The sequence below is a fragment of the Ranitomeya variabilis genome, chromosome 4 (assembly GCF_051348905.1).
Source record: "Ranitomeya variabilis isolate aRanVar5 chromosome 4, aRanVar5.hap1, whole genome shotgun sequence".
Lineage (NCBI taxonomy): Eukaryota > Metazoa > Chordata > Amphibia > Anura > Dendrobatidae > Ranitomeya > Ranitomeya variabilis.
This window is the reverse complement of record NC_135235.1, coordinates 743,714,412-743,742,336: the sequence shown is the minus strand read 5'-3', so window position 1 is coordinate 743,742,336 and position 27,925 is coordinate 743,714,412. Positions and strand designations below refer to the sequence as shown.

The following is a 27,925-nucleotide window of genomic DNA, read 5'->3' as shown; positions in this document are numbered from 1 at the left end:
CGTAGCCTAACAGCTGGATGCTGCTGGTTGGACACTGCGGATGATGCAGGTTCCAACCCGCAGCGTATACTGACCGTGGGAACATATCCCAATATATCTGCAAACAGGAAATCACTTTTTTTCCTTCCTAGAAGCCAACTTTCAATTAGCTTTATTCCAAATTACACAAAAAAACGCATGCAATTAAAAAATCCATCAAAAACACATGTAAAAACGTAGGTAAAAAATGCAGGTGACCAGCCAGTGACCTCAGGTGCAGATTTTACCTGCATCAAATACGGAGCAAATATGGAGCCATTTGTGAGATGGAGATATAAAAAAGGATTCTTCCCTATGAGACTTTTATTGTGACTAAGAAGAGATATTTTCTTCACAAAACATTAACCACATTCTGAACATAAAAAGTCTTCTCCTCTGTGTGGGTGCTTTGGTGACCAAGAAGAAATGATTTATTTACAAAACATTTCCCACATTCTGAACATGAAAAAGACTTCTTCCCTGTGTGAGATTTCTGATGTTTGAGAAGACGCGATTTATCTGGAAAACATTTCCCACATTCTGAACATGAAAAAGGCTTCTCCCCTGTGTGAGTTCTTTGATGTCCATCAAGATGCGATTTACGGTTAAAACATTTCCCACATTCTGAACATGAAAAAGGCTTCTCCCCTGTGTGAGTTCGCTGATGTTTGAGAAGACTTGATTTCTCTGTAAAACATTTCCCACATTCTGAACATGAAAATGGCTTCTCCCCTGTGTGAGTTCTTTGGTGTCCATCAAGAATCGTTTTAAGGTTAAAACATTTCCCACATTCTGAACATGAAAAAGGCTTCTCCCCTGTGTGAATTCTTTGGTGTCTATCAAGATGCGATTCACGGTTAAAACATTTCCCACATTCTGAACATGTAAAAGGCTTCTCCCCTGTGTGAGTTAGCAGATGTGTGATAAGATGTGTTGTAGTTTTAAAACAATTCCCACATTCTGAACATGAAAAAGGCTTCTCCCCTGTGTGAATTCTTTGGTGTCTATCAAGATGCGATTTACGGTTAAAACATTTCCCACATTCTGAACATGAAAAAGGCTTCTCCCCTGTGTGAGTTAGCTGATGTGTGATAAGATGTGTTGTAGTTTTAAAACATTTCCCACATTCTGAACATGAAAAAGGCTTCTCCCCTGTGTGAATTCTCTGATGTTTGAGAAGACTTGATTTCTCTGTAAAACATTTCCCACATTCTGAACAAGAAAATCGCTTCTCTTCTGTGTGAGTTCGCTGGCAACAAACCAGATGTGATTTCTCATTAAAACATTTCCCACACTTGGAACAAGAATAGTTATTCTCTACTGTGTCAATTTTTTGTTGTTTAACAAAGGATTTTTTGAAAGGAAAACTCTCTCCATATTCTAAACTTGAAAATGATTTTTTTGCTTTATGACCAGTTGGTTTTTGAATGCTTATTTTGTGACTTTGATTTTCCTTAGTAGTCTGTAATGAATCAGAAGACAGGACCTGTTTGAAAGGATCAGATGAGAGATCATCGCTGTGAAGGGATGTTGGTGTATCTGGAGTAATGGCATTTACTTTAATTGTATCCTGTGGAATCTCTAGATCATCTGATTTAAAAATTGAAGATGTCAGCTGTCCTTCTGGTCTCCTGGTACAGTCATCTGCCAAGAATAAAATCAAACAAATTTTGAATAAAATATCCTTGACTTATATGTTTCAACATTTCTAGTTAACTTGCTATTTTACAGACAGTTTATGTAACATATTGATTTACCAAGACAATGACAGCTCACAGGCTTATAGAAAACCTCATAAGATGCACGAGTAGATCATGGTGCTCCACTGTTTGTTCACTCTGCTTCCCAAATATCGAATAAAAAGCCACCAAACTGTATTGCAGGCAAAAATAATACCAATAAAAACTCTAGTCATCTGAAATAAAGTCCTCACTCGGGTCCATCATCGGTCAGTGGAAAAACAGGTTTCCACATTATTAGTGGCTCAAAGTCTTTTGAAAAGCAACATGGCTTCAATAAACCAATCCAGCAATATCAGCGCTGCTGGAAGGTGCCAGGTGCTTATTCTCCTCTGGTTCAGTCCTCTGTGCTCAGCTCCTGGCTTCTGTATTAATTACCTGTTGTGACCCTGACCCGTTTACTGACTACTCTTGCATCTTCTGATTAGGTATTTTCTCTGCCTTCCTGGTTCTGACCCGGCAACCTGAATATTCTTCTTCCCATCTCATGCAACAGAACAGCAGGTAACAACGTGGCACAAGCCTAGGGGTCTCTGTGTAAGTCCAAATCCATGTATATCCTTTAAAGGATGATGAGCAAGGCAATTTCCTTGGATACGAAGAGCAAGGGAATCCCTGGGATATGGAAAACGGAGTAGATAGCACCAATCCTGTTAGTAGTAGCCATCTTTTGAGCTGCCAGGTGACCATGAACAGCGCCCCCAATCTATTTTGAGGGGAGAGAAGGGCCCAGAAGGGGTCGGCTCTCTGGTGCCACCACTTGCCTCAAGTCAGGGAACTACACTGAGGGCAAATAGTCACCGGAAAGGCTTCCCTTATAGGTACGAGATAGTGAGGCGCTCCCAATGAGGGGGAATATATATATCACCAGTTCAGGCTGGGGATACATGTCTAAACCTCCCGGCCATCACTGCCAGCGTTCCTCACTAAAACAATATGGTATTCTGCCACCACTTCCTCATTTAAAATAAGCCCCGTCCGACAGCAGGCTTAGATCGGGTCGGGAACCAACCCTGGGGTAGCGTATAATATAACCAATGGAACGTGCGGACGTGGAGATTCGTGGAGCGAGATAAAAGAGCAGCCCAAGATTAATTTTATATTTATTCACCGAAGAAGCGCACTAGAAAATACAGCTATACATACAAGAGCAAATATTTACAGTCAGGAGTGTAGTACAAGGATAGGGTATAGATAGGTTGCAATTACCGTGTTATGTAGCATGTGACTAAAGGGAGGCGCTGCTGGATCACAGGTCCAAATCTTATCTGCCTTATATCTCCTAGGCTGCTACCTCACACACCTACTCCCACACCCTGAGTGGTGCAGCCTCTCTCCTCCCATGTCTGAGAATATTATTTTCGGCCAAGGGTCAGAGTATAACCGACAAAGATTGGTCTCATAGTGAGGCTATAAAAAGCCTACCAGACCCAGAAAGATGCCATCTGAGTTAACCCTGCAACTACCTGACCCGAGAACCCAGTAAACCATGACAACCTTAACCCGTTGGGCCCTATCCTATATCCCTGATTGTAATGACCAAAAGCTGTCATCAAGTAAAAGTCTGACTGATTTAACAAGTTCAGTGTCCCCTGGATTGTTTGCTGTGGAAGTTCTGGAAGATAGGAACATATAGTCAGTGGAGGCCTATGGGCCACAAGTAAGTGTGATGCACCCCACACACAGCAGCACTCCGGTACTGGGAGGTGCCAGAATGTGCATAGGCAGCAACTTGCCCACAACTTCCTCTCTCAGTCACCTTACACAAGCATGGTACATGTGTGAGCTTGCCAAACTTCAGAATCTCCACCAGGTTACACCCATTATCACACATCACCATAGCAGGTTGTAGGGTCTGCGGAGAGAGCCACAGAGCTGTCTGGTCTGTTATTCCTTTCAATAACTCTGCAGCGGTGTGCGGTTTGTCTCCTAGTCAAATTAGCTTCAGCAGAGTCTGTTTCCGCTGTGCTAAGGCAGTGCTGCAGAGATACCAGCTTCAGGCTGATGTGGAGAACGTACTCTGAGATAGCAAATCAACGATGATAGATGAGCAGTAGGGGCTGCAGGAACTGAAGTAGGAAGTGGAGGAAATCCTGATAGAAGTAGGGCCAGCAATCATCTGTATCTGTAGCACATGTACCATGCCAGGGTGGGACTTGGGCCCAGCCTCTACAATATTCACTCAGTGCGCCATCAGGGAAATGTAGCACCCTGAGCACAAGTGATTGTCCATGTGTTGGTCGTTAAGTGGACAATCACAGTAACCATGTGTAACAACTCTGCCGGCATCACTGCATGGCCTTCCATTCCCCACCTGCCTGTTACATCAACTCGCTCACCCAGTGCCATGCTGTGAGATCTGTCTGCTGCCGGCTCCATACTATGTGCTCCATGGCCTCCTACTCTGTGTACAGTTCCTGTCTGTGTGCATAGGGGGGCAGCGCCAGCAACTCCGGATTCTTATTGAGACTGTGTGCACCTCCCTAAGGTGTCCCTGGCCAATAGCCTTGAGGCCTCTGATACTTAAGGCATCCTCACCCATTGGAGGATGCCTGAGCAAACTATTTCCCTCAGTTAGCATTTGCTACTGAGCTGCCAGGTCTTGTCTGTTTCCTGTCTCTTAGGGCTGCAATTTGCAGTCCTTTATCTGTGTTCCGTTTGTGTCCTTGTGTAGCCACCCAGCGGGGCTTCGTACCCTGGCCTATGTCTGCCACCCAGGGGGGGTCGTACCCTGGCTTGTGTCCATGTCTCTGTGCCTTGACTAGACTAAAGGTACCGTCACACTAAACGATATCGCTAGCGATCCGTGACGTTGCAGCGTCCTGGCTAGCGATATCGTTTAGTTTGACACGCAGCAGCGATCAGGATCCTGCTGTGATGTCGCTGGTCGCTGAATAAAGTCCAGAACTTTATTTGGTCGTCCGATCGCCGTGTATCGTTGTGTTTGACACCAAAAGCAACGATACCAGCGATGTTTTACACTGGTAACCAGGGTAAACATCGGGTTACTAAGCGCAGGGCCGCGCTTAGTAACCCGATGTTTACCCTGGTTACCAGCGTAAAAGTAAAAAAAACAAACAGTACATGCTCACCTGCGCGTCTCCCAGCGTCCGCTTCCTGCTCTGACTGAGATCCGGCCCTAAAGTGAAAGTGAAAGCACAGCGGTGACGTCACCGCTGTGCTGTTAGGGCCGGAGCTCAGTCAGTGTCAGGAAGCAGAGGCTGGGAGACGCGCAGGTGAGCATGTACTGTTTGTTTTTTTTACTTTTACGTTGGTAACCAGGGTAAACATCGGGTTACTAAGCGCGGCCCTGCGCTTAGCAACCCGATGTTTACCCTGGTTACCCGGGGACCTCGGCATCGTTGGTCGCTGGAGAGCGGTCTGTGTGACAGCTCCCCAGCGATCAAACAGCGACGCTGCAGCGATCGGCATCGTTGTCGCTATCGCTGCAGCGTCGCTTAATGTGACGGTACCTTAAGACAAAGTCACGAACAGGACATGTTCCTGTGTCCGTTTATATCCCTGTCTTGGTTTGCTTTCTCTGCTGTGCATACTCTGTGTCTTGTATCTTGTGTCTTGTACTCTGCTCTCTGTATCTAGCTTTGCTCTGCTTTTGGCTCCACTCCCTGCGACCTTGCTTTGCTCTGCATTCGGTGACCTTGCTCTGCACTCTGTGGTTTTGCTCTCGGGTCTGCACGCTGTGTCTTGCTCTGCACTCTGACTTTGCTCTGCTCTCAGCTCTGCACTCTGTGGCCCTGCTCTGCGGGTCCGCTCAGCTCTCGCTCTGCGGCTCTGCTTCTTGTGGTTCTACCTTGCTCCGCTCCTTGTGGTTCTACCTGGCTCTGCTCCTTGCGGTTCTACTGCTCCCGCTGTTGGCTCAACCTCCTGCGTTTCTGAGCTTGGTTCCACCTCCTGCGTTTGTGCTTGGCTCCGCCTCCTGCGTTTCTGTGCTTGGCTCCGCCTCCTGCTTTTCTGTTCTTGGCTCTAGCTCTTGTGCTTCCGCTTTGCATCCGCTCTTGTGGTCTTTCTCTACCTATTCATTAGTCCTCCTGTCTGAACAGGTTCTTACCTGTTTTACATACCTGCCTGCAGACCGGTCACTACCGGTTCTTCCAGTGTACTAGCCTTGTCCGCCTGTCCTGCCAGAGAGCCACCCGTACCTGCCTGCCAGAAAGCCAGACGTGCCCGCCTGCCAGTGTCTCTGTTGTACCAGTAAGCCTGCCTGTGTCCCAGCCGTGCCCGCTTGACTGTTTATGTTCCGTTCCCCGGTGGGATCAGCAGCCACAGCCAGACACCACCCTGGAGTGGTACCCCGGTAGCTTCCTGCTACACAAGTCTGACCTCACCATCAGAGGCTCCAGCGAAGAACTTGGAAGCTACTTAGTTACGCCCCTTTCAGGGTAGTCTGGTCTGTGGTCCAGTGGGGCCACAACCCCTCATGCCCGCGCCAACCAGTCTGGGAGCGAGTGTGACACCATGCTAATAAGGTCACATGTGTGAACAGTGGACACATGCTGGTATAACACGGGGACTCCAAATAGGGGTACAAATAGTGGCGGCTGGGGACTGAGCAGCGACGGACCAAATGTGTACACCTATAGCAGGCAATAATTTAAAAAATGTATTTCTAACTAAGGAAATGTCTCACAAACCTAGTTCTATAGTATATATGACAATAGTCAGTTTTGGAACAACCAAATTTGTAAAGCTGTTTTGGAGTAAACATATTTGGGTAATTGTACCAGTCCAAGTGTTTATTTTTATTTTAAAACACCGTAATATTACAAAAAGCACATTAAACTTGTATAGATGACTAATTGAATCCTCAAATTTCTTTTTTACAGCGTTACATACCAACATGTTACAAGAACCTCGTTTTACAGGTTATGAATGAATCTTTGAATCCATAGAAAGTTTTGGAACTTTCTTTGCAGTTTTATATACCATAGAAATGTAACAGAAAACACCTAATGCTTTATGGATGACTAATTGAATCCGGACAAAGGCAGGGCGTCCACACAGGCGCAGTCAGCTAGACTGCATATGAGGACAGAGGACGGGAGCACTCACTGCGCCTGCCCAAGGCAAGACAAAAGAGCGCAGGCGCCGGCTGATTTCAAAACAGCGCTGAGGAGGCGGCGTCTGGCGCCCAGAAGACTTGAGTGACGGCTGTGTGGCGACTGCAGCAGTGGGGGAAAGGCCTGCCTCCAGGACTGAAGAAAGGTATTTAGGACAAATTACAAAACGGATTATTTCTGCAGTTACAGCACCAATAAATAAAAGAGCCACCTTGTCAGAATGCAGCATTAGTGCTGCACAAGGTGGCTCTTTTAGTTTCAAACGCCTGGGGGGAGGTGACAGGTTCCCTTTGAATCCAGAAATAGTTTTCAATGCTTTTTGTAGTTATATACCACCGTAATGTAACAAAAGAGGTGTTCCACTGTATTTGAATAATTGAATCCAGAATTTATTTTTTATTTTTTTTTAGTAAATATTTTGTAGTAGTAATTGATGTACTTCTACAGTCATAAAGGCTTTGCAGAAAGTGCAAAGCAAGGAAAACATAAGGAAGGTAATCCATAAACCACTGAGAGACAACAAGTGGCGAGCCTCATTCAAATATTTTTAAAATGTATTGCTGTACTCTATATTCAAATTGCCTCTTCTGAGAAAAAGAGGACTTAAACTCTATAGCACCACCTGTTGGAAGTAGCGATCCTACAAGTCACAATCAACCCTTTAACGAGTCGTGCAATATGACTTAGGATAAAAGCCAAATCAGTATCTCAATTCGCAGACATGGTGTTTCGGGCTGTTGGCCCTCGTCAGTGCGAAGCATGAGAACTGATTTGGCTAAGTGAGAGGCTCTGGACTGGGGTCTAAGGGGTAAGTAACGTTCGTTTCTCCTTATGGAGAGTGACATACCAGCTGGCTTGTCAAGCTGAACCAAATCTTATTTAACAAGGGAAAGTATAAAAAAAAAAAACACTGCTGTGGTCTTCACAATCCTGTTGCAATAGGACAAGTTGAACTGCAAAATAAGTGCTAGGAATAGCCCTAAAGTAATTTCGTAACAGGCTTCTAAAGGCAGGCTTCAAGTCATGTAAATATAGAAAAAAGCCTTTCATCAATGAGAAGCAAAGGAGAGCCAGGCTGAAGTTTGCCAAAGACCATAAGTATTGGACCACAGAGGACTGGAGTAAGGTTATCTTCTCTGATGAGTCTAATTTTCAGCTTTGCCCAACACCTGGTCGTCTAATGGTTAGACGGAGAGCTGGAGAGGCGTACAAGCCACAGAGTCTTGCACCCACTGTGAAATTTTGTGGAGGATCGGTGATGATCTGGGGATGCTTCTGCAAGTCTGGAATTGGGCAGGGTAATGTTTGCGAAGGACGTATGATTCAAGCCACATACAAGGTTATCCTTGAAAAACACTTGCTTCCTTCAGCTCAGGCAATGTTTCCCAACTCTGAGGACTGCTTTTTCCAGCAAAACAATGCCCCTTGCCCCACAGCAAGGTCAATTAATGTGTGGATGAAGGAGCATCACATCAAGACCCTGTCATGGCCAGCCCACTCTCCAGACCTGAACCCCATTTAAATCCTCTGGAATGTAATGAAGAGGAAGATGGATAGTAACAAGCCATCAACTACTTAAATTATTGTGCCAGGAGTGGCATAAGGTCATCCAAAAGCAGTGTGAAAGACTGGTGGAAAGCATGCCAAGACGCATGAAAGCTGTGATTAAAATTCATTGTTTGGTTATTCCACCAAATAATGATTTCTGAACTCTTCTCTAGTTGAAACTTGAGTATTGTTGTTTCTAAATGAATAAGAACTTGTTTTCTTTGCAACATTTGAGGACTGAAAGCACTGTTTCTTTTTTATTATTTTGACGATTTCTCATTTGCTGCAAATAAATACAAAATTTTTAGCTTTGAACTTCAGAGACATGTCAGTAGTTTATAGAATAAAACAACAATGTACATTTTACTCAAAAATATACAGTACAGACCAAAAGTTTGGACACCACCTCATTTAACCCCTTCCCGACATGTGACGGAATAGTACGTCACATGTCGGGACCCCCGCTTTGATGTGCGCTCCGGCGGTGAGCGCACATCAAAGTCGCGACATGTCAGCTGTTTTTTACAGCTGACATGTGCGCGCAATAGCGGCGGGTGAAATCGCGATCACCCGCCGCTATTAACTAGTTAAATGCCGCTGTCAAACTCAGACAGCGGCATTTAACTACCGCATCCGGCCGTGCGGCCGGATATGAGCGCATCGCCGACCCCCGTCACATGATCGGAGGTCGGCGATGCTTGTACATTGTAACCATAGAGGTCCTGGAGACCTCTATGGTTACTGATCGCCGGTGGCTGTGAGCGCCCCCCTGTGGTCGGCGCTCACAGCACACCTGCATTTTAGCTACATAACAGCGATCTGATGATCGCTGTTATGTAGCAGAGCCGATCGGGCTGTGCCTGCTTCTAGCCTCCCATGGAGGCTATAGAAGCATGGTAAAAGTTAAAAAAAAAAGTAAAAAAAAATGTGAAAAAAATAAAAAAAATATAAAAGTTTAAATCACCCCCCTTTCGCCCCAATCAAAATAAATCAATAAAAAAAAAAACCCAACCTACACATATTTGGTATCGCCGCGTTCAGAATCGCCCGATCTATCAATAAAAAAAAAGCATTAACCTGATCGCTAAACGGCGTAATGAAAAAAAAAATCGAAACGCCAGATTTACGTTTTTTTGGTCGCCACGACATTGCATTAAAATGCAATAACGGGCGATCAAAAGAACGTATCTGCACCAAAATGCTATCATTAAAAATGCCAGCTCGGCACGCAAAAAATAAGCCCTCACCCGACCCCAGATCACGAAAAATGGAGACGCTACGGGTATCGGAAAATGGCGCAATTTTATTTATTTATTTTTTTGCAAAGTTTGGAATTTTTTTTCACCACTTAGGTAAAAAAGAACCTAGTCATGTTAGGTGTCTATGAACTCGTACTGACCTGGAGAATCATAATGGCAGGTCAGTTTTAGCATTTAGTGAACCTAGCAAAATAGGCAAGCAAAAAACAAGTGTGGGATTGCACTTTTTTTGCAATTTCACTGCACTTGGAATTTTTTTCCCGTTTTCTAGTACACGACATGGTAAAACCAATGATGTCGTTCAAAAGTACAACTCGTCCCGCAAAAAATAAGCCCTCACATGGCCAAATTGACAGAAAAATAAAAAAGTTATGGCTCTGGGAAGGAGGGGAGCGAAAAACGAAAACGGAAAAACGGAAAAAGCTCCGGGGGTGAAGGGGTTAAAGATTTTTCTGAATTTTCATGGCTATGAAAATTGTACATTCACACTGAAGGCATCAAAACTATGAATTAACACATGTGGAATTATATACTTAACAAAAAAGCGTGAAACAACTGAAATTATGTCTTATATTCTAGGTTCTTCAAAGTAGCCACCTTTTGCTTTGATGACTGCTTTGCACACTCTTGGCATTCTCTTGATGAGCTTCAAGAGGTAGTCACCGGGAATGGTCTTCCAACAATCTTGAAGGAGTTCCCAGAGATGCTTAGCACTTGTTGGCCCTTTTGCCTTCACTCTGCGGTCCAGCTCACACCAAACCATCTCGATTGGGTTCAGGTCTGGTGGCTGTGGAGGCCAGGTCATCTGGCGTAGCACCCCATCACTCTCCTTCTTGGTCAAATAGCCTGTACACAGCCTGGAGGTGTGTTTGGGGTCATTGTCCTGTTGAAAAATAAATGATGGCCCAACTAAACGCAAACCAGATAGAATAGTATGCCGCTGCAAGATGCTGTGGTAGCCATGCTGGTTCAGTATGCCTTCAATTTTGAATAAATCCCCAACAGTGTCACCAGTAAAGTACCCCCAAACCATCACATCTCCTCCATGCTTCACAGTGGGAACCAGGCATGTAGAGTCCATCTGTTCACCTTTTCTGCATCGCACAAAGACATGGTGGTTGGAACCAAAGATCTCAAATTTTTACTCATCAGACCAAAGCACAGATTTCCACTGGTCTAATGTCCATTGTTTGTGTTCTTTAGCCCAAACAAGTCTCTTCTGCTTGTTGCCTGTCCTTAGCAGTGGTTTCCTAGCAGCTATTTTCCATGAAGGCCTGCTGCACAAAGTCTTCTCTTAACAGTTGCTGTAGAGATGTGTCTGCTGCTAGAACTCTGTGTGGAATTGACCTGGTCTCTAATCTGAGCTGCTGTTAACCTGCGATTTCTGAAGCTGGTGGCTCGGATAAACATCCTCAGAAGCAGAGGTGACTCTTGCTCTTCCTTTCCTGGGGCAGTCCTCATGTGAGCCAGTTTCTTTGTAGCGCTTGATGGTTTTTGCCATTGCACTTGGGGATACTTTCAAATTTTGCCCAATTTTTCGGACTGACTGACCTTCATTTCTTAAACTAATGATGGCCACTCATTTTTCTTTACTTAGAATTTGTATTATGGCAAGAAAAAGCAGCTAACAGTCTATTCAGTAGGACTATCAGCTGTGTATCCACCAGACTTCTGCACAACACAACACAACCTAATGGTCCCAACTCCATTTATAAGGCAAGAAATCCCACTTATTAAACCTGACAGAGCACACCTGTGAAATGAAAACCATTCCCGGTGACTACTTCTTGAAGCTCATCAAGAGAATACCAAGAGTGTGCAAGGCAGTCATCAAAGCAAAAGGTGGCTACTTTGAAGAACCTACAATATAAGACATTTTCAGTTGTTTCACACTTTTTTGTTAAGTATATAATTCCACATGTGTTAATTCATAGTTCTGATGCCTTCAGTGTGAATGTACAATTTTCATAGTCATGAAAACACAGAAAAATCTTTAAACGAGAAGGTGTGTCCAAACTTTTGGTCTGTACTGCACCTATAAAGAGAAAAATCAGACAAACTGAAAATTTTGAAGTGGTCTCTTAATTTTTGCCAGAGCTGTATCTGATACAAACTTCAAAGCAGAAGATTAGCCCTTAGAAGGGCTGTTAGTATGATGGTTCAGCTTCAGCACCAGTATCTACACTACAGGACTCAGAGTTGTTGTACTGCGCACTCACATGCCTGGACAAGCACTCTCTCCCTCCAATAACAACTGTCACAGAGCTCTGCAATGGTGTCACTGTGCCGAGCCTGACGCAGTCTACCATTTTAACAACCCCCTGATGTCACACAGCAAGGAATGAGAGTAATGCCACTACTAAGATGGCTACAGCATTACAGTGACCCGCAGGCAATCCCCACATGCTTGTTGGCTGTGTAACAGGTGCCACACACACGGGGTGGGGAATAGAGTTTGAAATCGAGCACCGGCTAATGTTTGCCGAGTAACAAGCACATCCGAGCACCCAGATAATCAAGTGATATCCGAGTATCATAGAGCACGGTCGCTCATACCTAATCGGGATTCTAGGAAACCAACAGCATCATTACCCTCCGCTTTCTCTTAGAAGATCATCATAATATTTTTCTTCAAGTGATTTTCTAACTTGTCAGCACGTTCTATGTACACTGTTATTTGGCTTTGTAGTTTACAGATCTGGGCAGGTAACGGTCAACGTCTCCTAATCCCAGGAAGTAGGTGGATCCTCCAGGTTGTAAGTTCAATAGGAAAGGGCTTTCACTAGTGTTGAGCGATACCTTCCGATATTCAAAAGTATCGGTATCGGATTGGATCGGCCGATATCCAAAACATATCGGATATCGCCGATACCGATACCCGATACCAATACAAGTCAATGGGACACAAATATCAGAACGTAAATAAGCCCTTTCTGTCCTGCCACATCCTGTTCCGGAGGGGGGGGGAAGAGTGTGGGCGGAAACTGAGTGTCTGTGTGTGCGGGCGGGGTCTGTAGGTGCCTGCCGGGGCTCTGTATGCGGGCTGCCCGGGCTCTATACGACATGGGGGGTCACTGTGCGGCGTGGGGGGGGTCTCTGTGCGGTGTGCTGGGGCTCTGTGCGGTGTGCAGGCATCATCCGATGGGACTACAAGTCCCATCGGGCTATGCCTGCTACACTGACAGTGATTGACACATTAGCCAATGATGGGACAGTAGTAGTCCCATCATCCGGCTAATGTGTTGAATGTAAAAAAAAAACCAAAATGCTACGTACATGCTACATACATGCTACATACATGCTACATACATGCTACATACATGCTACATACATGCTACATACATGCTACATACATGCTACATACATGCTACATACATGCTACATACATGCTACATACATGCTACATACATGCTACATACATGCTACATACATGCTACATACATGCTACATACATGCTACATACATGCTACATACATGCTACATACATGCTACATACATGCTACATACATGCTACATACATGCTACATACATGCTACATACATGCTACATACATGCTACATACATGCTACATACATGCTACATACATGCTACATACATGCTACATACATGCTACATACATGCTACATACATGCTACATACATGCTACATACATGCTACATACATGCTACATACATGCTACATACATGCTACATACATGCTACATACATGCTACATACATGCTACATACATGCTACATACATGCTACATACATGCTACATACATGCTACATACATGCTACATACATGCTACATACATGCTACATACATGCTACATACATGCTACATACATGCTACATACATGCTACATACATGCTACATACTGCATACATACTACATACATACTACATACATACAGTACATATATATAATAAACCGTATACTACCTATCCGCCGTAGTCCAATTAATAACAAGTGTCCCACGACGATCTCCCCTATAGAACAGTGACATCGGGTGATGTCACCGCTCTATAGGACCCTCAGTGACACACTGACAGGAGACAATGGCTCCTGCAGTGTATCACTGAGGTTACTAAAGTTCAAAGTCTTACTTTATGGCAAAAAGCTGCGTGGGAAAATTTCTCATAAAGCAATGCCATAAAGTGAGACTAGGGACTTTTTTTTTTTTTTTTTACAGCGGCAGAGGAATACAGTGGCGGAAGGATTGTGTTCCTGGGGCCCCTAGAGAGCAGTTGCAACAGCTGTTGCTGCCGTTCTCCACGGGAGATCGTCGTGGGACTCTCGTGGATTTCTGCGGACAGCGAGTATATTGGTTGTTTGTTTTTTTTCATATTTTTTACAGGTTGACACTGGCTTCAGGGAACAAAGTGACAAGTAATGGTGAGTATGTAATCTATGTTTAATGTACTGTATGTCTATATGTATGTAATGTATGAATGTACTGTATGTAGCATGTATGTATGTATGTATGTATGTATGTATATAGCATGTATGTATGTATATAGCATGTATGTATGTAGCATGTATGTAGTTTTTTTTTTTTTTTTTACATTCAACACATTAGCCGGATGATGGGACTACTACTGTCCCATCATTGGCTAATGTGTCAATCACTGTCATTGTAGCAGGCAGAGCCCGATGGGACTTGTAGTCCCATCGGACGATGCCTGCACAGACACAAAGACCCCCGGCAGGCCGTACAGACCCCCCCGGCAGGCTGTACAGACCCCCCCCCGGCAGGCCGTACAGACCCCCCCCCGGCAGGCCGTACAGACCCCCCCCGGCAGGCCGTACAGACCCCCCCCCCGGCAGGCCGTATAGATCCCCCGGCAGGCCGTACAGACCCCCCGGTAAGCCGCACAGACCCCCCCGGCAAGCCGCACAGACCCCAGAGAGGCCGTACAGACCCCCCCGGCAGGCCCGCACAGACCACCCACGGTCCCGCACAGACCCCGCCCGCACAGAGACACGCAGTCTCCGCCCTCACACCTTATAGTGCATTTTTGCACTGTGGGAACTTCCGATTCCGATATCGCAAAAATATTGGAACTCGGTATCGGAATTCCGATACAGCGAATACCGGACGATACCCGATATTTGCAGTATCGGAATGCTCAACACTAGCTTTCACACATTCACAAAATCATTTCAACATTTTCGGATGGAGGAGAAGGTTCTACTCTAGAGGCAAAATGGTGATCACACGATCGTGATACGACCAAACTACACGACTAATTTTTCAAAATTTAAATAGGCTGCAATCCACGTCATGGGAGAGTCCCAATAGTTTGGGAAAAGTTGCAGGACTGCTGGACGGGGTTAGCAGACTGTTCCGGATAAAATGCACTCTCCTCCGTGTTAGGAGGGGACGGAAGGATGGGATGGGGATCTGTTAGGTGTGTTTTCTGTTGTTTGGGGGGAGGGGTTGGGGGGAAATATTTGCATGCTGTACATTACCATGGTTACTGTGGTTGTGACTTCGGCTGCAACTGGATGAAAAAATGCAGCATAAAGTGTTCTGTGGAGGGAAGATGTCTGGAAGAATGAGAATTGTGAGTTGGAACGTTAGGGGTTTGGCGTCTGGAGTTAAGCAGCAAGATGTGTTTAAATTTCTGAATGATGCCAAGACGTCAGTGATCTGTCTGCAGGAGACTCATAAGGTGAAGGAGAGAACGCATTTTCTGACTAAAAGATGGGTACAGGTGGGATACCATGCCACATAATCAGCATACTCTAGGGGGGTCAGCATCCTCATCTGTGCTGGGGTTCCTTTTGAGTATCACAAAGTGGTTATAGATCAGTCGGGTAGATTCGTATGTCTGATGTGGCTGGTTTGAATTTATTTTCCACCACCATATTGTGGAAAGGTGATTGACAGTTCTGGAGATAATGGAGGAGACACCGGGGATACCGTTTTTGATAATAGGGGACTTTAACAATATTCCGGACACACATTGGGATAGGGGGAGATGAGAGACGCTGAAGTCGGGTGGTAACTGTACACCATATGGTGCCGTCTTGAGGGAGACCGCTCTGCATGATTTATGGAGGATTTCTCATCCTGGGGTGTACAAATATTCCTGTTTTTCGTCCTCCTTCGCTTCTTTGTCAAGAATAGATCTGGCCTTGGGCAATATACCGATGTTGGGCCTTGTTGGGGAGGTAACATATATGGCTAGAACAATATCGGATCATTCCCCCATGAGTGTGATACTTGAGGGAGTGGGATCCTTGCCTGCTAGGTGTGCATGTGGAGGCTGAACCCGTTTTGGCTACATCTTATTGACTTGGATGGACATATAGTGGGAGACATTAAGGAATATTTTAAAATTAATGCTGGGACGGCTTCGGTATTGACGGTATGGGAAGCTATGAAGGCTTATTTCAGAGGGCTCTGCGTTAAAGAGATATCCCGAGTCAAGGTAGAAACGGGCAGGAAGCACAGGGAAGGTTGAAGGTGGCGCAGAATAGAGTATAAAGAAGCAAGAAAAACAGCAGCAGCACTCCAAATGTTGGTGAAAAAACAACCTTAGCCCTTTATTGCATTATAAAAATCATGGACAAGGTATTGCGGGTAAACAAGTGCAGATTATGCAGGCAAATGAAACAGGACGACTGTCATGATCTCTGCAGGCAGAGATCATAGCAAGCCTATAGAGGGACAAGCTCTCGGAAGATGGAACTATACTGACCATGAACTAAGCCTGCCGCGCAACTAGAAATAGCCAGGTAGCATTTCCTATTTATCGCTAGATGCCCAGCTCTGGCCTAAGACCTAAATAGCTAGCAGAGGGAAATATAAGGCCTGGCTCACCTCTAGAGAAATATTCCAAAGAAGACAGTAGCCCCCCACATATAATGACGGTGAGTTCAGATGAAACAACAAACGCAGCAGGAAAATAGTCTTAGCAAATTTGAGGTCCGCTTACTAGATAGCAGAAGACAGATAGTATACTTTCATGGTCAGCAGAAAAACACTAACAAAACACCATCCAGAGATTACCTTAAACTCTGGCATTAACTCATAACGCCAGAGTAGCAATCCCTGATCAACGAGAGCTTTCCAGACACAGTAACAAAACTTCAGCTGTGAACTGGAACAAATAGGCAAAACAAAACATGGACAAAAGTCCAACTTATCTAGTAGTTGTCTAGAAGCAGGAACAAGCACTGAGAGGCATCAGATAACATTGTTGACCGGCAAGAAACCACCAGAGAAATGAGCTTAAATAGCGACACCCACTACTGATGGAACCAGGTGAAACAGGAAAGAGGATGACAAGTCCAATTCCACAAGCGGCCACCGGGGGAGCCCAGAATCCAAATTCACAACAGTACCCCCCCCTCAAGGAGGGGGCACCGAACCCTCACCAGATCCACCAGGGCGACCAGGATGAGCCCTATGGAAGGCACGAACAAGATCAGAAGCATGAACATCAGATGCATTGACCCAAGAATTATCCTCCTGGCCGTAACCCTTCCAGTTGACCAGATACTGGAGTTTCCGTCTGGAAACACGAGAGTCCAAAATTTTCTCCACAACGTACTCCAACTCACCCTCAACCAACACCGGAGCAGGAGGCTCAACTGAAGGTACAACAGGTACCTCATACCTGCGCAATAACGACCGATGAAAAACGTTATGAATGGAAAAGGACGCAGGGAGGTCCAAACGGAAAGAAACAGGATTAAGAATCTCCAATATTCTATAAGGGCCGATGAACCGAGGTTTAAACTTAGGAGAAGAGACCCTCATAGGGACAAAACGAGAAGACAACCACACTAAATCTCCAACACAAAGCCGAGAACCAACACGACGATGACGGTTGGCAAAACGCTGAGTCTTCTCCTGGGACAACTTCAAATTGTCCATAACCTGCCCCCAGATGTGATGCAATCTCTCCACCACCGCATCCACTCCAGGACAATCCGAGGATTCCACCTGACCGGAGGAAAATCGAGGGTGAAACCCCGAATTACAGAAAAACGGGGACACCAAGGTGGAAGAACTGGCCCGATTATTGAGGGCGAACTCTGCCAATGGCAAAAAAGCAACCCAATCATCCTGGTCAGCAGAGACAAAACACCTCAGATATGTCTCAAGGGTCTGATTAGTCCGCTCGGTCTGGCCATTAGTCTGAGGGTGAAAAGCAGATGAAAAAGACAAATCTATGCCCATCCTAGCACAGAATGCCCGCCAAAATCTAGACACAAATTGGGTACCTCTGTCAGAAACAATATTCTCAGGAATACCGTGCAATCGGACAACATTCTGAAAAAACAGAGGAACCAACTCAGAAGAAGAAGGCAACTTGGGCAGAGGAACCAAATGGACCATTTTAGAGAAACGGTCACAGACCACCCAGATGACAGACATCTTCTGGGAAACAGGCAGATCTGAAATAAAATCCATCGAGATGTGTGTCCAAGGCCTCTTAGGAATAGGCAAGGGCAACAGCAGTCCGCTAGCCCGAGAACTACAAGACTTGGCCCGAGCACAAACGTCACATGACTGCACAAAGACTCGCACATCTCGTGACAGGGAAGGCCACCAGAAGGATCTTGCCACCAAATCCCTGGTACCAAAAATTCCGGGATGACCTGCCAATGCAGAAGAATGTACCTCAGAGATGACTCTGCTGGTCCAATCATCCGGAACAAACAGTCTATCAGGCGGACAACGATCCGGTCTATCCGCCTGAAACTCTTGCAAGGACCGCCGCAGATCAGGAGAAACGGCCGACAAAATTACTCCCTCCCTAAGGATACCTGTGGGTTCAGAATTACCAGGAGAGTCCGGGTCAAAACTCCTAGAAAGGGCATCTGCCTTAACATTCTTAGAACCCGGTAGGTATGACACCACAAAATTAAAGCGAGAAAAAAAATAAAGACCAGCGCGCCTGTCTAGGATTCAGGCGTCTGGCAGTCTCAAGATAAATCAAATTTTTGTGGTCAGTCAATACCACCACCTGATGCCTAGCCCCCTCGAGCCAATGGCGCCACTCCTCAAACGCCCACTTCATGGCCAAAAGCTCCCGATTCCCAACATCATAATTCCGCTCTGCGGGCGAAAATTTGCGAGAAAAGAAGGCACAAGGCCTAATGACGGAGCAGTCGGAACCTTTCTGCGACAACACTGCCCCAGCTCCGATCTCCGAAGCGTCAACCTCAACCTGAAAAGGCAGATTCACATCAGGCTGACGCAACACAGGGGCAGAGGCAAAACGGCGCTTAAGCTCCTGAAAGGCCTCTACAGCATGAGGGGACCAATTAGCAACATCAGCGCCTTGTCTGGTCAAATCAGTCAGTGGTTTAACGACATCCGAAAAACCAGCAATAAATCGGCGGTAAAAGTTGGCAAAGCCCAAAAATCTCTGAAGACCCTTAAGAGAGGAGGGCTGAGTCCAGTCACAAATAGCTTGCACCTTGACGGGATCCATCTCAATGGAAGAGGGAGAAAAAATATACCCCAAAAAGGAAATTTTCTGGACCCCAAAAACGCACTTAGACCCCTTCACACATAAAGAATTAGACCGCAGAACCTGAAAAACTCTCCTGACCTGCTGGACATGAGAGTCCCAGTCATCAGAAAAAATCAGAATATCATCCAGATATATTATCATAAATTTATCCAGAAAATCGCGGAAAATATCATGCATAAAAGACTGGAAAACTGAAGGGGCATTAGAAAGACCAAAAGGCATGACCAAATACTCAAAGTGGCCCTCGGGCGTATTAAATGCGGTCTTCCACTCATCCCCCTGCCTGATCCGCACCAAATTATACGCCCCACGAAGATCAATCTTAGAGAACCACTTAGCACCCTCTATACGAGCAAACAAATCAGTAAGCAATGGCAATGGGTATTGATACTTAACAGTGATCTTATTCAGAAGCCGATAATCAATACATGGTCTCAAAGAGCCGTCTTTTTTTGAGACAAAGAAAAACCCAGCTCCCAAGGGAGAAGAAGATGGACGAATATGTCCCTTTTCCAAAGACTCCTTTATATATTCCCGCATAGCAGCATGTTCCGGCACAGACAAATTAAACAAACGACCCTTTGGATATTTACAACCCGGTATCAAATCTATGGCACAATCGCACTCACGGTGCGGAGGTAACGACCCAAGCTTGGGTTCGTCAAAGACGTCTTGATAATCAGAGAGGAACTCAGGGACTTCAGAGGGAATGGACGACGAAATAGAAACCAAAGGTACGTCCCCATGAATACCCTTACATCCCCAGCTCAACACAGACATTGCTCTCCAGTCCAAGACTGGGTTGTGAGACTGCAACCATGGCAATCCCAGTACCAAATCGTCATGTAAATTATACAGCACCAGGAAACGAATAATCTCCTGGTGATCCGGATTGATACGCATGGTTACTTGTGTCCAGTATTGTGGTTTATTATTAGCCAATGGGGTGGAGTCAATCCCCTTCAGAGGAATAAGAGTCTCCAAAGGCTCTAAATCAAAACCACAACGATTGGCAAAGGACCAATCCATAAGACTCAGAGCGGCGCCAGAGTCAACATAGGCGTCCGTGGCAATGGATGACAAAGAGCAAATCAGGGTTACAGACAAAATAAACTTAGACTGAATGGTGCCAATGGAAACAGACTTATCAAGCTTCTTTGTACGCCTAGAGCATGCTGATATAACATGAGCAGAATCCCCACAATAGAAACACAATCCATTCTTCCGTCTAAAATTCTGTCGCTCGCTCCTGGACAGAATTCTATCACACTGCATACTTTCTGGCGTCTTTTCCATAGACACCGCCAGATGGTGCACCGGTTTGCGCTCCCGCAGACGCCTATCAATCTGAATAGCCATTGTCATGGACTCATTCAGACCTGCAGGCAAAGGGAACCCCACCATAACATCCTTAACGGCATCAGAGAGACCCTCTCTGAAAGTTGCCGCCAAGGCGCACTCATTCCACTGAGTAAGCACAGACCATTTACGGAATTTTTGGCAGAAAACTTCAGCTTCGTCTTGCCCCTGAGATAGTGCCATCAAAGTTTTTTCTGCCTGAAGTTCCAAATGAGGTTCCTCATAAAGCAAGCCCAAGGCCAGAAAAAACGCATCCACATCGCGTAACGCAGGATCCCCTGCTGGCAATGAGAAGGCCCAATCTTGAGGGTCACCCCTGAGCAAGGAAATCACAATCCTAACCTGCTGAGCAGGGTCTCCAGCTGAACGAGACTTCAGGGACAAATAAAGCTTACAATTATTTCGGAAATTCTGGAAGCTAGCTCTATTCCCTGTGAAGAACTCCGGCAAAGGAATTCTCGGCTCAGATACCGGAGCATGTACCACAAAATCTTGTAAATTTTGTACTTTCGTGATGAGATTATTCAAACCCGCAGTTACACTCTGGAGATCCATTATTGTCAGGTGCACACAGAGCATACAGAGATTAGGAGGAGAGAGAGAAAAAAGACTGCAGCAAGGCAGACTGGAGGAAAAAAAAAAAAAAAAAAAAAAAAAATTCCAGCAGACTTCTTATAACTCTCCTTTCTCAACCTGGGTCTTTAACACTTTATGGGCCGGTCAAACTGTCATGATCTCTGCAGGCAGAGATCATAGCAAGCCTATAGAGGGACAAGCTCTCGGAAGATGGAACTATACTGACCATGAACTAAGCCTGCCGCGCAACTAGAAATAGCCAGGTAGCATTTCCTATTTATCGCTAGATGCCCAGCTCTGGCCTAAGACCTAAATAGCTAGCAGAGGGAAATATAAGGCCTGGCTCACCTCTAGAGAAATATTCCAAAGAAGACAGTAGCCCCCCACATATAATGACGGTGAGTTCAGATGAAACAACAAACGCAGCAGGAAAATAGTCTTAGCAAATTTGAGGTCCGCTTACTAGATAGCAGAAGACAGATAGTATACTTTCATGGTCAGCAGAAAAACACTAACAAAACACCATCCAGAGATTACCTTAAACTCTGGCATTAACTCATAACGCCAGAGTAGCAATCCCTGATCAACGAGAGCTTTCCAGACACAGTAACAAAACTTCAGCTGTGAACTGGAACAAATAGGCAAAACAAAACATGGACAAAAGTCCAACTTATCTAGTAGTTGTCTAGAAGCAGGAACAAGCACTGAGAGGCATCAGATAACATTGTTGACCGGCAAGAAACCACCAGAGAAATGAGCTTAAATAGCGACACCCACTACTGATGGAACCAGGTGAAACAGGAAAGAGGATGACAAGTCCAATTCCACAAGCGGCCACCGGGGGAGCCCAGAATCCAAATTCACAACAGACGACGGCCGTTTCGCGCAATAAGCACTTCCACGGGTCCACAGGTCCAGTGTAAATGCAGAATAGAGTATGTCAGATGGCAATGAAAAAGGCGGAAAGTAGGAGAATGTTTCAAACTGCTAGATATTTTGAGGAGGGGGACAAGGCGGGCCATCTGCTTTCTAGAATAGTGGGGGCTCTGAGAGTCTCCACACATATAGTTGCTTTGAAGGGAAGGTATGGGAAGGACCATACTGGTTGCAAAGCAATTTTGGAGATGACGACGGAGTATTACTCGGGTACAGCCAACGATGGAGGAGGTGGATGGTTTCTTGGCAGAGGTACAGCTCCCCAGACTCTCTGAGGCAGATCGGGGTCTTCTTGAGGAGCCGTCTAATTTGGAGGAGCTTGACGCCGCATTGGCCTCTATGCCCAATGATAAAGCCCCAGGGGTGGATGGGATTCCAGGGGAGGTGTATAAAAAATATAAAGAGGTATTGCTTCACGCATTGTTGGAGGTGTATGGTGCTGGTCTGGTGGAGGGGGAGTTGCCGCGGTCCATGCGTGAGGCAATAATTGTAGTGTTGCTGAAACAGGGTAAGGATCCGGATTCTCCCTATTTCGTTATTAACGATAGATATTAAAATCTTGGCCAAGATATTGGCTAATCGTCTTAACAAGGTGATAACGACACTAATACATCGGGACCAATCCGGATTTATGCCCAAATAGTTCTACTACATGTAACCTTAGACAATTGTTTCTCAATATGCACGTAAAGGCGGACAATATGGGTCGGAGGGTGGTGGGATCTTTAGATGCCGCCAAGGCATTTGATAGTGCGGAGTGGCGGTATTTGTGGGCGGTCATGAAGGCTATGGGTTTTGGCGAGAGATTTATAAGTTGGGTGCAATTGTTATATGCGTCTCCAAGAGCCAGGATAAGGGTAAATGGGCTCTTGTCAGGGGATTTCCATTTATATAGGGGAACCCGGCAGGGGTGCCCTTTGTCTCCTCTGCTGTTTGCAATTGCTGTTGAGCCCTTGGTGGAGGTGATACGGAGGGATAGGGACATAAAGGGATTTCGATACAGAAACTATGAAGAAAAGATTGCCCTGTACACGGACGACGTGTTACTGATCTTGGAAGATGAGCAGGAGTCTCTGGCGGCCGTTATGAACAGTATTAATAAATTTGAGGCTCTTTCCGGTCTATTAACTCGGATACGTCTGTGCTGTTGCCCATGGTCAGATGGTTTTATAGGATAACGGGATTGGGGGTGGGAGGGGGGGGGGTCTGGCTATGGGGTAAGGGTCCCGTTTTCATAAAATGAAAATGTATTAATTAGATTTGTATTCATTGTACCTGTCTGGAAATTGTGTCAGACTGTGTACTGGCGTGTCATATGCTTTAATAAAAACTAAATGATTTAAAAGAACTAGACAACTGATAAAGTAGCCACAGCCGGTGACTGAGAGGAATCTGTGACTTCTCTGTATTTAGTGGTCACTACTCACCTGGGTAGTCATATGAAGGAATCTCCTCTTTACACCGCTCATCATCCCTCACACATATCTCTGTAGTATTAATATGGGTCAGATCTTCACCCTGAAACAAATATTGTAAAAGTCACAGACAGATGGAGAAGTCACATCTATGAAGAGCTCTAATCCTGCCATCTCCACCGTTCTCATTACACAAGTATAAAACATATAATACTGGGGGATAAAACAAGACTGAGCACAAGACCTTCACAGCCATCTACACATCATAGGGGAGATCTCATGACACCTTCTCTCCATCTACCTGATGATCCTGAGGAACATTGGGATCTTCCTGTTTACAGTCCTCTGGAAGAAGAGGACGGGGACATCTCTCTGGTGTTGTCCTCTTACTGGATAGATCTGGAGGAAACACATACAGGGACTGAATTCATTCTTTACATACAGATAATTATAAACTGTGTGTATTTAGTCCAGTCTATTACCTGGAGATGTGAGGGGCTGGGGAACCTCCATCATGACATCCTTGTAAAGGTCTCTGTGTCCTTCTAAATACTCCCACTCCTCCATGGAGAAATAGACGGAGACATCCTGACACCTTATAGGAACCTGACACATACAATGATATCGTCATCCCCCCGATCCCTTCATAGCATTACTGTATAATGTCCCAGCATTCCCAGCAGTGTCACCTCTCCAGTCAGCAGCTCAACCATCTTGTAGGTGAGTTCTAGGATCTTCTGGTCATTGATGTCCTCATGTATCAGGTGAGGTGGAGGCCATGTGATCAGGGGTCTTCCCCATTCCTCAGACACAGGGTCCTGACAGCGCTCACTAGAGGTCTTCTTCACTACTGTGTAATCCTGGTTATGGAGAGACACATGAATAAATCTCACTACAGACATTGCCAGAGTCCTCACCTCTCCAGTTCTGTCCATCTGTTATTCCCATAGATAGGAATGATGTAATGTGACGTCATCACAATCTCTCACCTCTCCAGTAAGACGGAAGAGGATCTCTAGGGTGAGGTGTAATATTCTCTCGCCCATCTGGTCCCTGTCCATATCCATCCTTGATGATTAATTTAGAAAAATTGTCTCAGTATACAAGATGTCCACTGAGAGGATCTGACACTGTAGGGAAATGAATAGGAAGAAAGTGAGCCAATGTAACATCATAAAGAGTGACAAAAAGGGGAAACATATCAGGAGATAGAACGTGTAGATGTCGTATTCTCTAGTCTTGTATGGACTGGAACACAAGTTGAATTGCTGACTAAGACATCTCCTCCATGTTCCCAATCACTGGCTAAGTTGGCCATTGCATCAGCAACTTATTGGCTGTAGAAATCATAAGTTTGTTGGGACTGAGCAGGATGTGCTGCAAAAGACTGGAGAAGATGGAGGTCTGCAGAGACCAGCTGTGACTGTGAAAAGTCATCATGTCATCTAGACAAGATGTAGATGGAAAGAAAGGCGACCAGAGAAGATGTAATCCATAAGATACCTGGATGTAAATGATCATTGTATGGTCCACAGTGTGATGATGGCTGTTAAAAACAACTCCATGTATCTCCTTACCATTTTTAAGAACACACTGGGAGTTGTAAGGTTGTAAATTCATGCGATACAATGGTTTATGGTGCTGAAATGATATTACATTTATTTGTTATACTAAGCTTAGTTCTTGTATTCAAGTACTCTTGGTTCGGGTCATGTATTCATAAACCTGTGGTGGTTCTGGTGACGTAGTCAAGTACTGATTGAGGTTCTGGTGATGTATCAATTTAATGATGATGGTTATGGTGGTGTAGTCAAGTACTGATGGTGGGTCTGTTCATGTATTCATGTACTGATGGTGGTTCAGATAATTACCTCGATATTTAGCCAGCTCTCTGCCTCAGACTAGTGCAAATTGTAGCTTCTTGCTCACTGGTGTATGTTTGCCTTGTTTCACTGTGCTCTATTCTGTTGCTGCCTGACCTGGGACCGTGCTCTGAATCTGTGCGTTTTAACCCTATGCTTCATCCGCTATCTTACTGGTATTTTGACCACTGGACACTGAACTGACGATTTTTTTTTTTTATGACCTGTCTATGACGTACTCTCCTGATCTTGGACCTTTTGATCATCCAGCCTTGCGGGTTGTCCATGAGGAGTGACTAGCGTCACACATATACAGTGTATGGGGGATGGAGGTATTGTTGGAACATTATACTGTGTGGGGGAATGGCTGTACTGTGAGAACCATAGTGACCTATGATGCTTCGATCTCAGAACAAGGCTCCATAGGTTGTACTATGATGGTGAACAAAAGATTTTCTCTTGTCTATATTCATTTAATTCGCTCTTTACAGGTTTTTCAGGTTGACATTTTTGGACTATGTTGGATTTCGTGAACTCCTGAAAACCAGCATGGCTTTTTAATTTTTTTTTCAATAATTTGGTGAACTAGGGGGTAGCGGAGGTGTTTTTTAAAAATGAAATATTTTTCTGAGTGTTTTTTTCTTTCAGCTTACTGGATTAGTAATGGGGGTGTCTGACAGATGTCTCTCCAACACTAACCCCTAGGATTGATGCCAGCTGACATAAATTCCCCAAAATATTACCCCGATTGCCAACGCACCAATGCAATCGAAAAGAGCCAGGCAAAGTGGCAGAATTAAACTTGGGAACCAGCTATAACAGCTGTAACATCACTGTTCACACCACACAGAGACCCCAATCAGTATTGAAGGGGTTAATGTCCTCACCCAATAATGGAGAATCACCACATACTTCCACCCGCAGAGCCGCACTCCACAGAGAATAATGGAGCCTCCAGCACCGACCTGCACCCGCAGAGCCGCACTCCACATAGAGAATAATGGGGCCTCCAGCACCGACCTCCACCCGCAGAGCCGCACTCCACATAGAGAATAATGGAGCCTCCAGCACCGACCTCCACCCGCAGAGCCGCACTCCACATAGAGAATAATGGGGCCTCCAGCACCGACCTCCACCCGCAGAGCCGCACTCCACATAGAGAATAATGGAGCCTCCAGCACCGACCTCCACCCGCAGAGCCGCACTCCACATAGAGAATAATGGAGCCTCCAGCACCGACCTCCACCCACAGAGCCGCACTCCCCATAGAGAATAATGGGGCCTCCAGCACCTACCTCCACCCGCAGAGCCGCACTCCACATAGAGAATAATGGAGCCTCCAGCACCGACCTCCACCCGCAGAGCCGCACTCCACATAGAGAATAATGGAGCCTCCAGCACCTACCTCCACCCGCAGAGCCGCACTCCACATAGAGAATAATGGAGCCTCCAGCACCGACCTCCACCCGCAGAGCCGCACTCCACATAGAGAATAATGGAGCCTCCAGCACCGACCTCCACCCGCAGAGCCGCACTCCACATAGAGAATAATGGAGCCTCCAGCACCGACCTCCACCCACAGAGCCGCACTCCACATAGAGAATAATGCAGCCTCCAGCACCGACCTCCACCCGCAGAGCCGCACTCCACAGAGAATAATGGAGCCTCCAGCACTGACCTCCACCCGCAGAGCCGCACTCCACAATGGCTGTTTTGTGAGCACAGGACCTGTGATGAGGTCACACTAGGGGAGGAGTCAAGGGTCACATGATCAGGGCCCTCAGTGTATGCAGGACTCTTCTGTGCTGGTTGTCATGGTGCTGGATGAGCGGAAGTTTATGTGTGGGGTCAGGAGGGTTTTATGGTGTGTATGTTGCAGAGCCGCATGTGTACGAGGTGTACGGAGCGGAGCCATGTGTATACGAGGTGTACGGTGCTGAGCCGTATATATACGAGGTGTATAGAGCAGAGCAGTGTGTGTCCGGGGGGGGGGGGGGAACGGAGTGGAGCCGTGTGTATGAGGTGTACTGAGCGGAGCCGTGGGTGTGTGAGGTGTATGTGGCACCCCAGGTGTTGGGGTACCACAGTAGTGCTGCCTTACTCTCGGGGAGGGTAGTGCTATGCCTGGAAACAAGAGGAGTTCCTTTGACAGGTAAACCACATAACCAACACCTTCTGAATCCAGGCCAGGATTCCCTGGATAAAGATCCTGGTTTGGAGGAGGAGCTAGACAGTTGGTCCCAGGAGACCAGTTCAGTCTGGAGGAGACAGGAAAGGAGCAGAGGAGAAATTGAGGGCTCAAGGAGGCGACGATTAGGCCTCTAAGAACCGGAGCGCAGAAACCGGGCACCGGCAGTCCGAGGTTGTGGATAGTTGTAAGATCCACAGCAGAGCCGGAGGGCAGAGGACTATAGGTATAATGCCCAAACCATTTCTGAGGCACAGCAGCAGATAGAGCCTGGAGTTACTGTGTCAGAGACCCCGAAGAGAACAGCTCAAGCTGCCTGCCATGCATGTTCTGTCCCAGGACAGGAGAGAGAAAGTACTTTACCAGCAAACCACAGGTACGAGAAACCCAGCACATAGTGGAAGGCTCCCAAATTGACCTGCAATGGGGATTTCCACTTGTTTTTGGGATGCCTGGACTCCTTTTGTAC

At 45.9% G+C, this 27,925-nt stretch overlaps 1 protein-coding gene across 1 annotated transcript; it reads right to left on the bottom strand.

Moving 5' to 3' along the window:
• Positions 1–26,956, bottom strand: LOC143768070 (uncharacterized). Its single transcript, XM_077256750.1, has 7 exons — positions 26,674–26,956; positions 24,396–24,536; positions 24,096–24,266; positions 23,889–24,012; positions 23,708–23,805; positions 23,419–23,509; positions 1–1,662 (listed from the first exon to the last, which is right to left on the bottom strand). Exons 2-7 carry the CDS (start codon positions 24,471–24,473, stop codon positions 371–373), a joined length of 1,854 nt encoding a protein of 617 aa, XP_077112865.1. The 5' UTR covers positions 24,474–24,536; positions 26,674–26,956; the 3' UTR covers positions 1–370.
• Between the last annotated feature and the right edge of the window lie 969 nt (positions 26,957–27,925).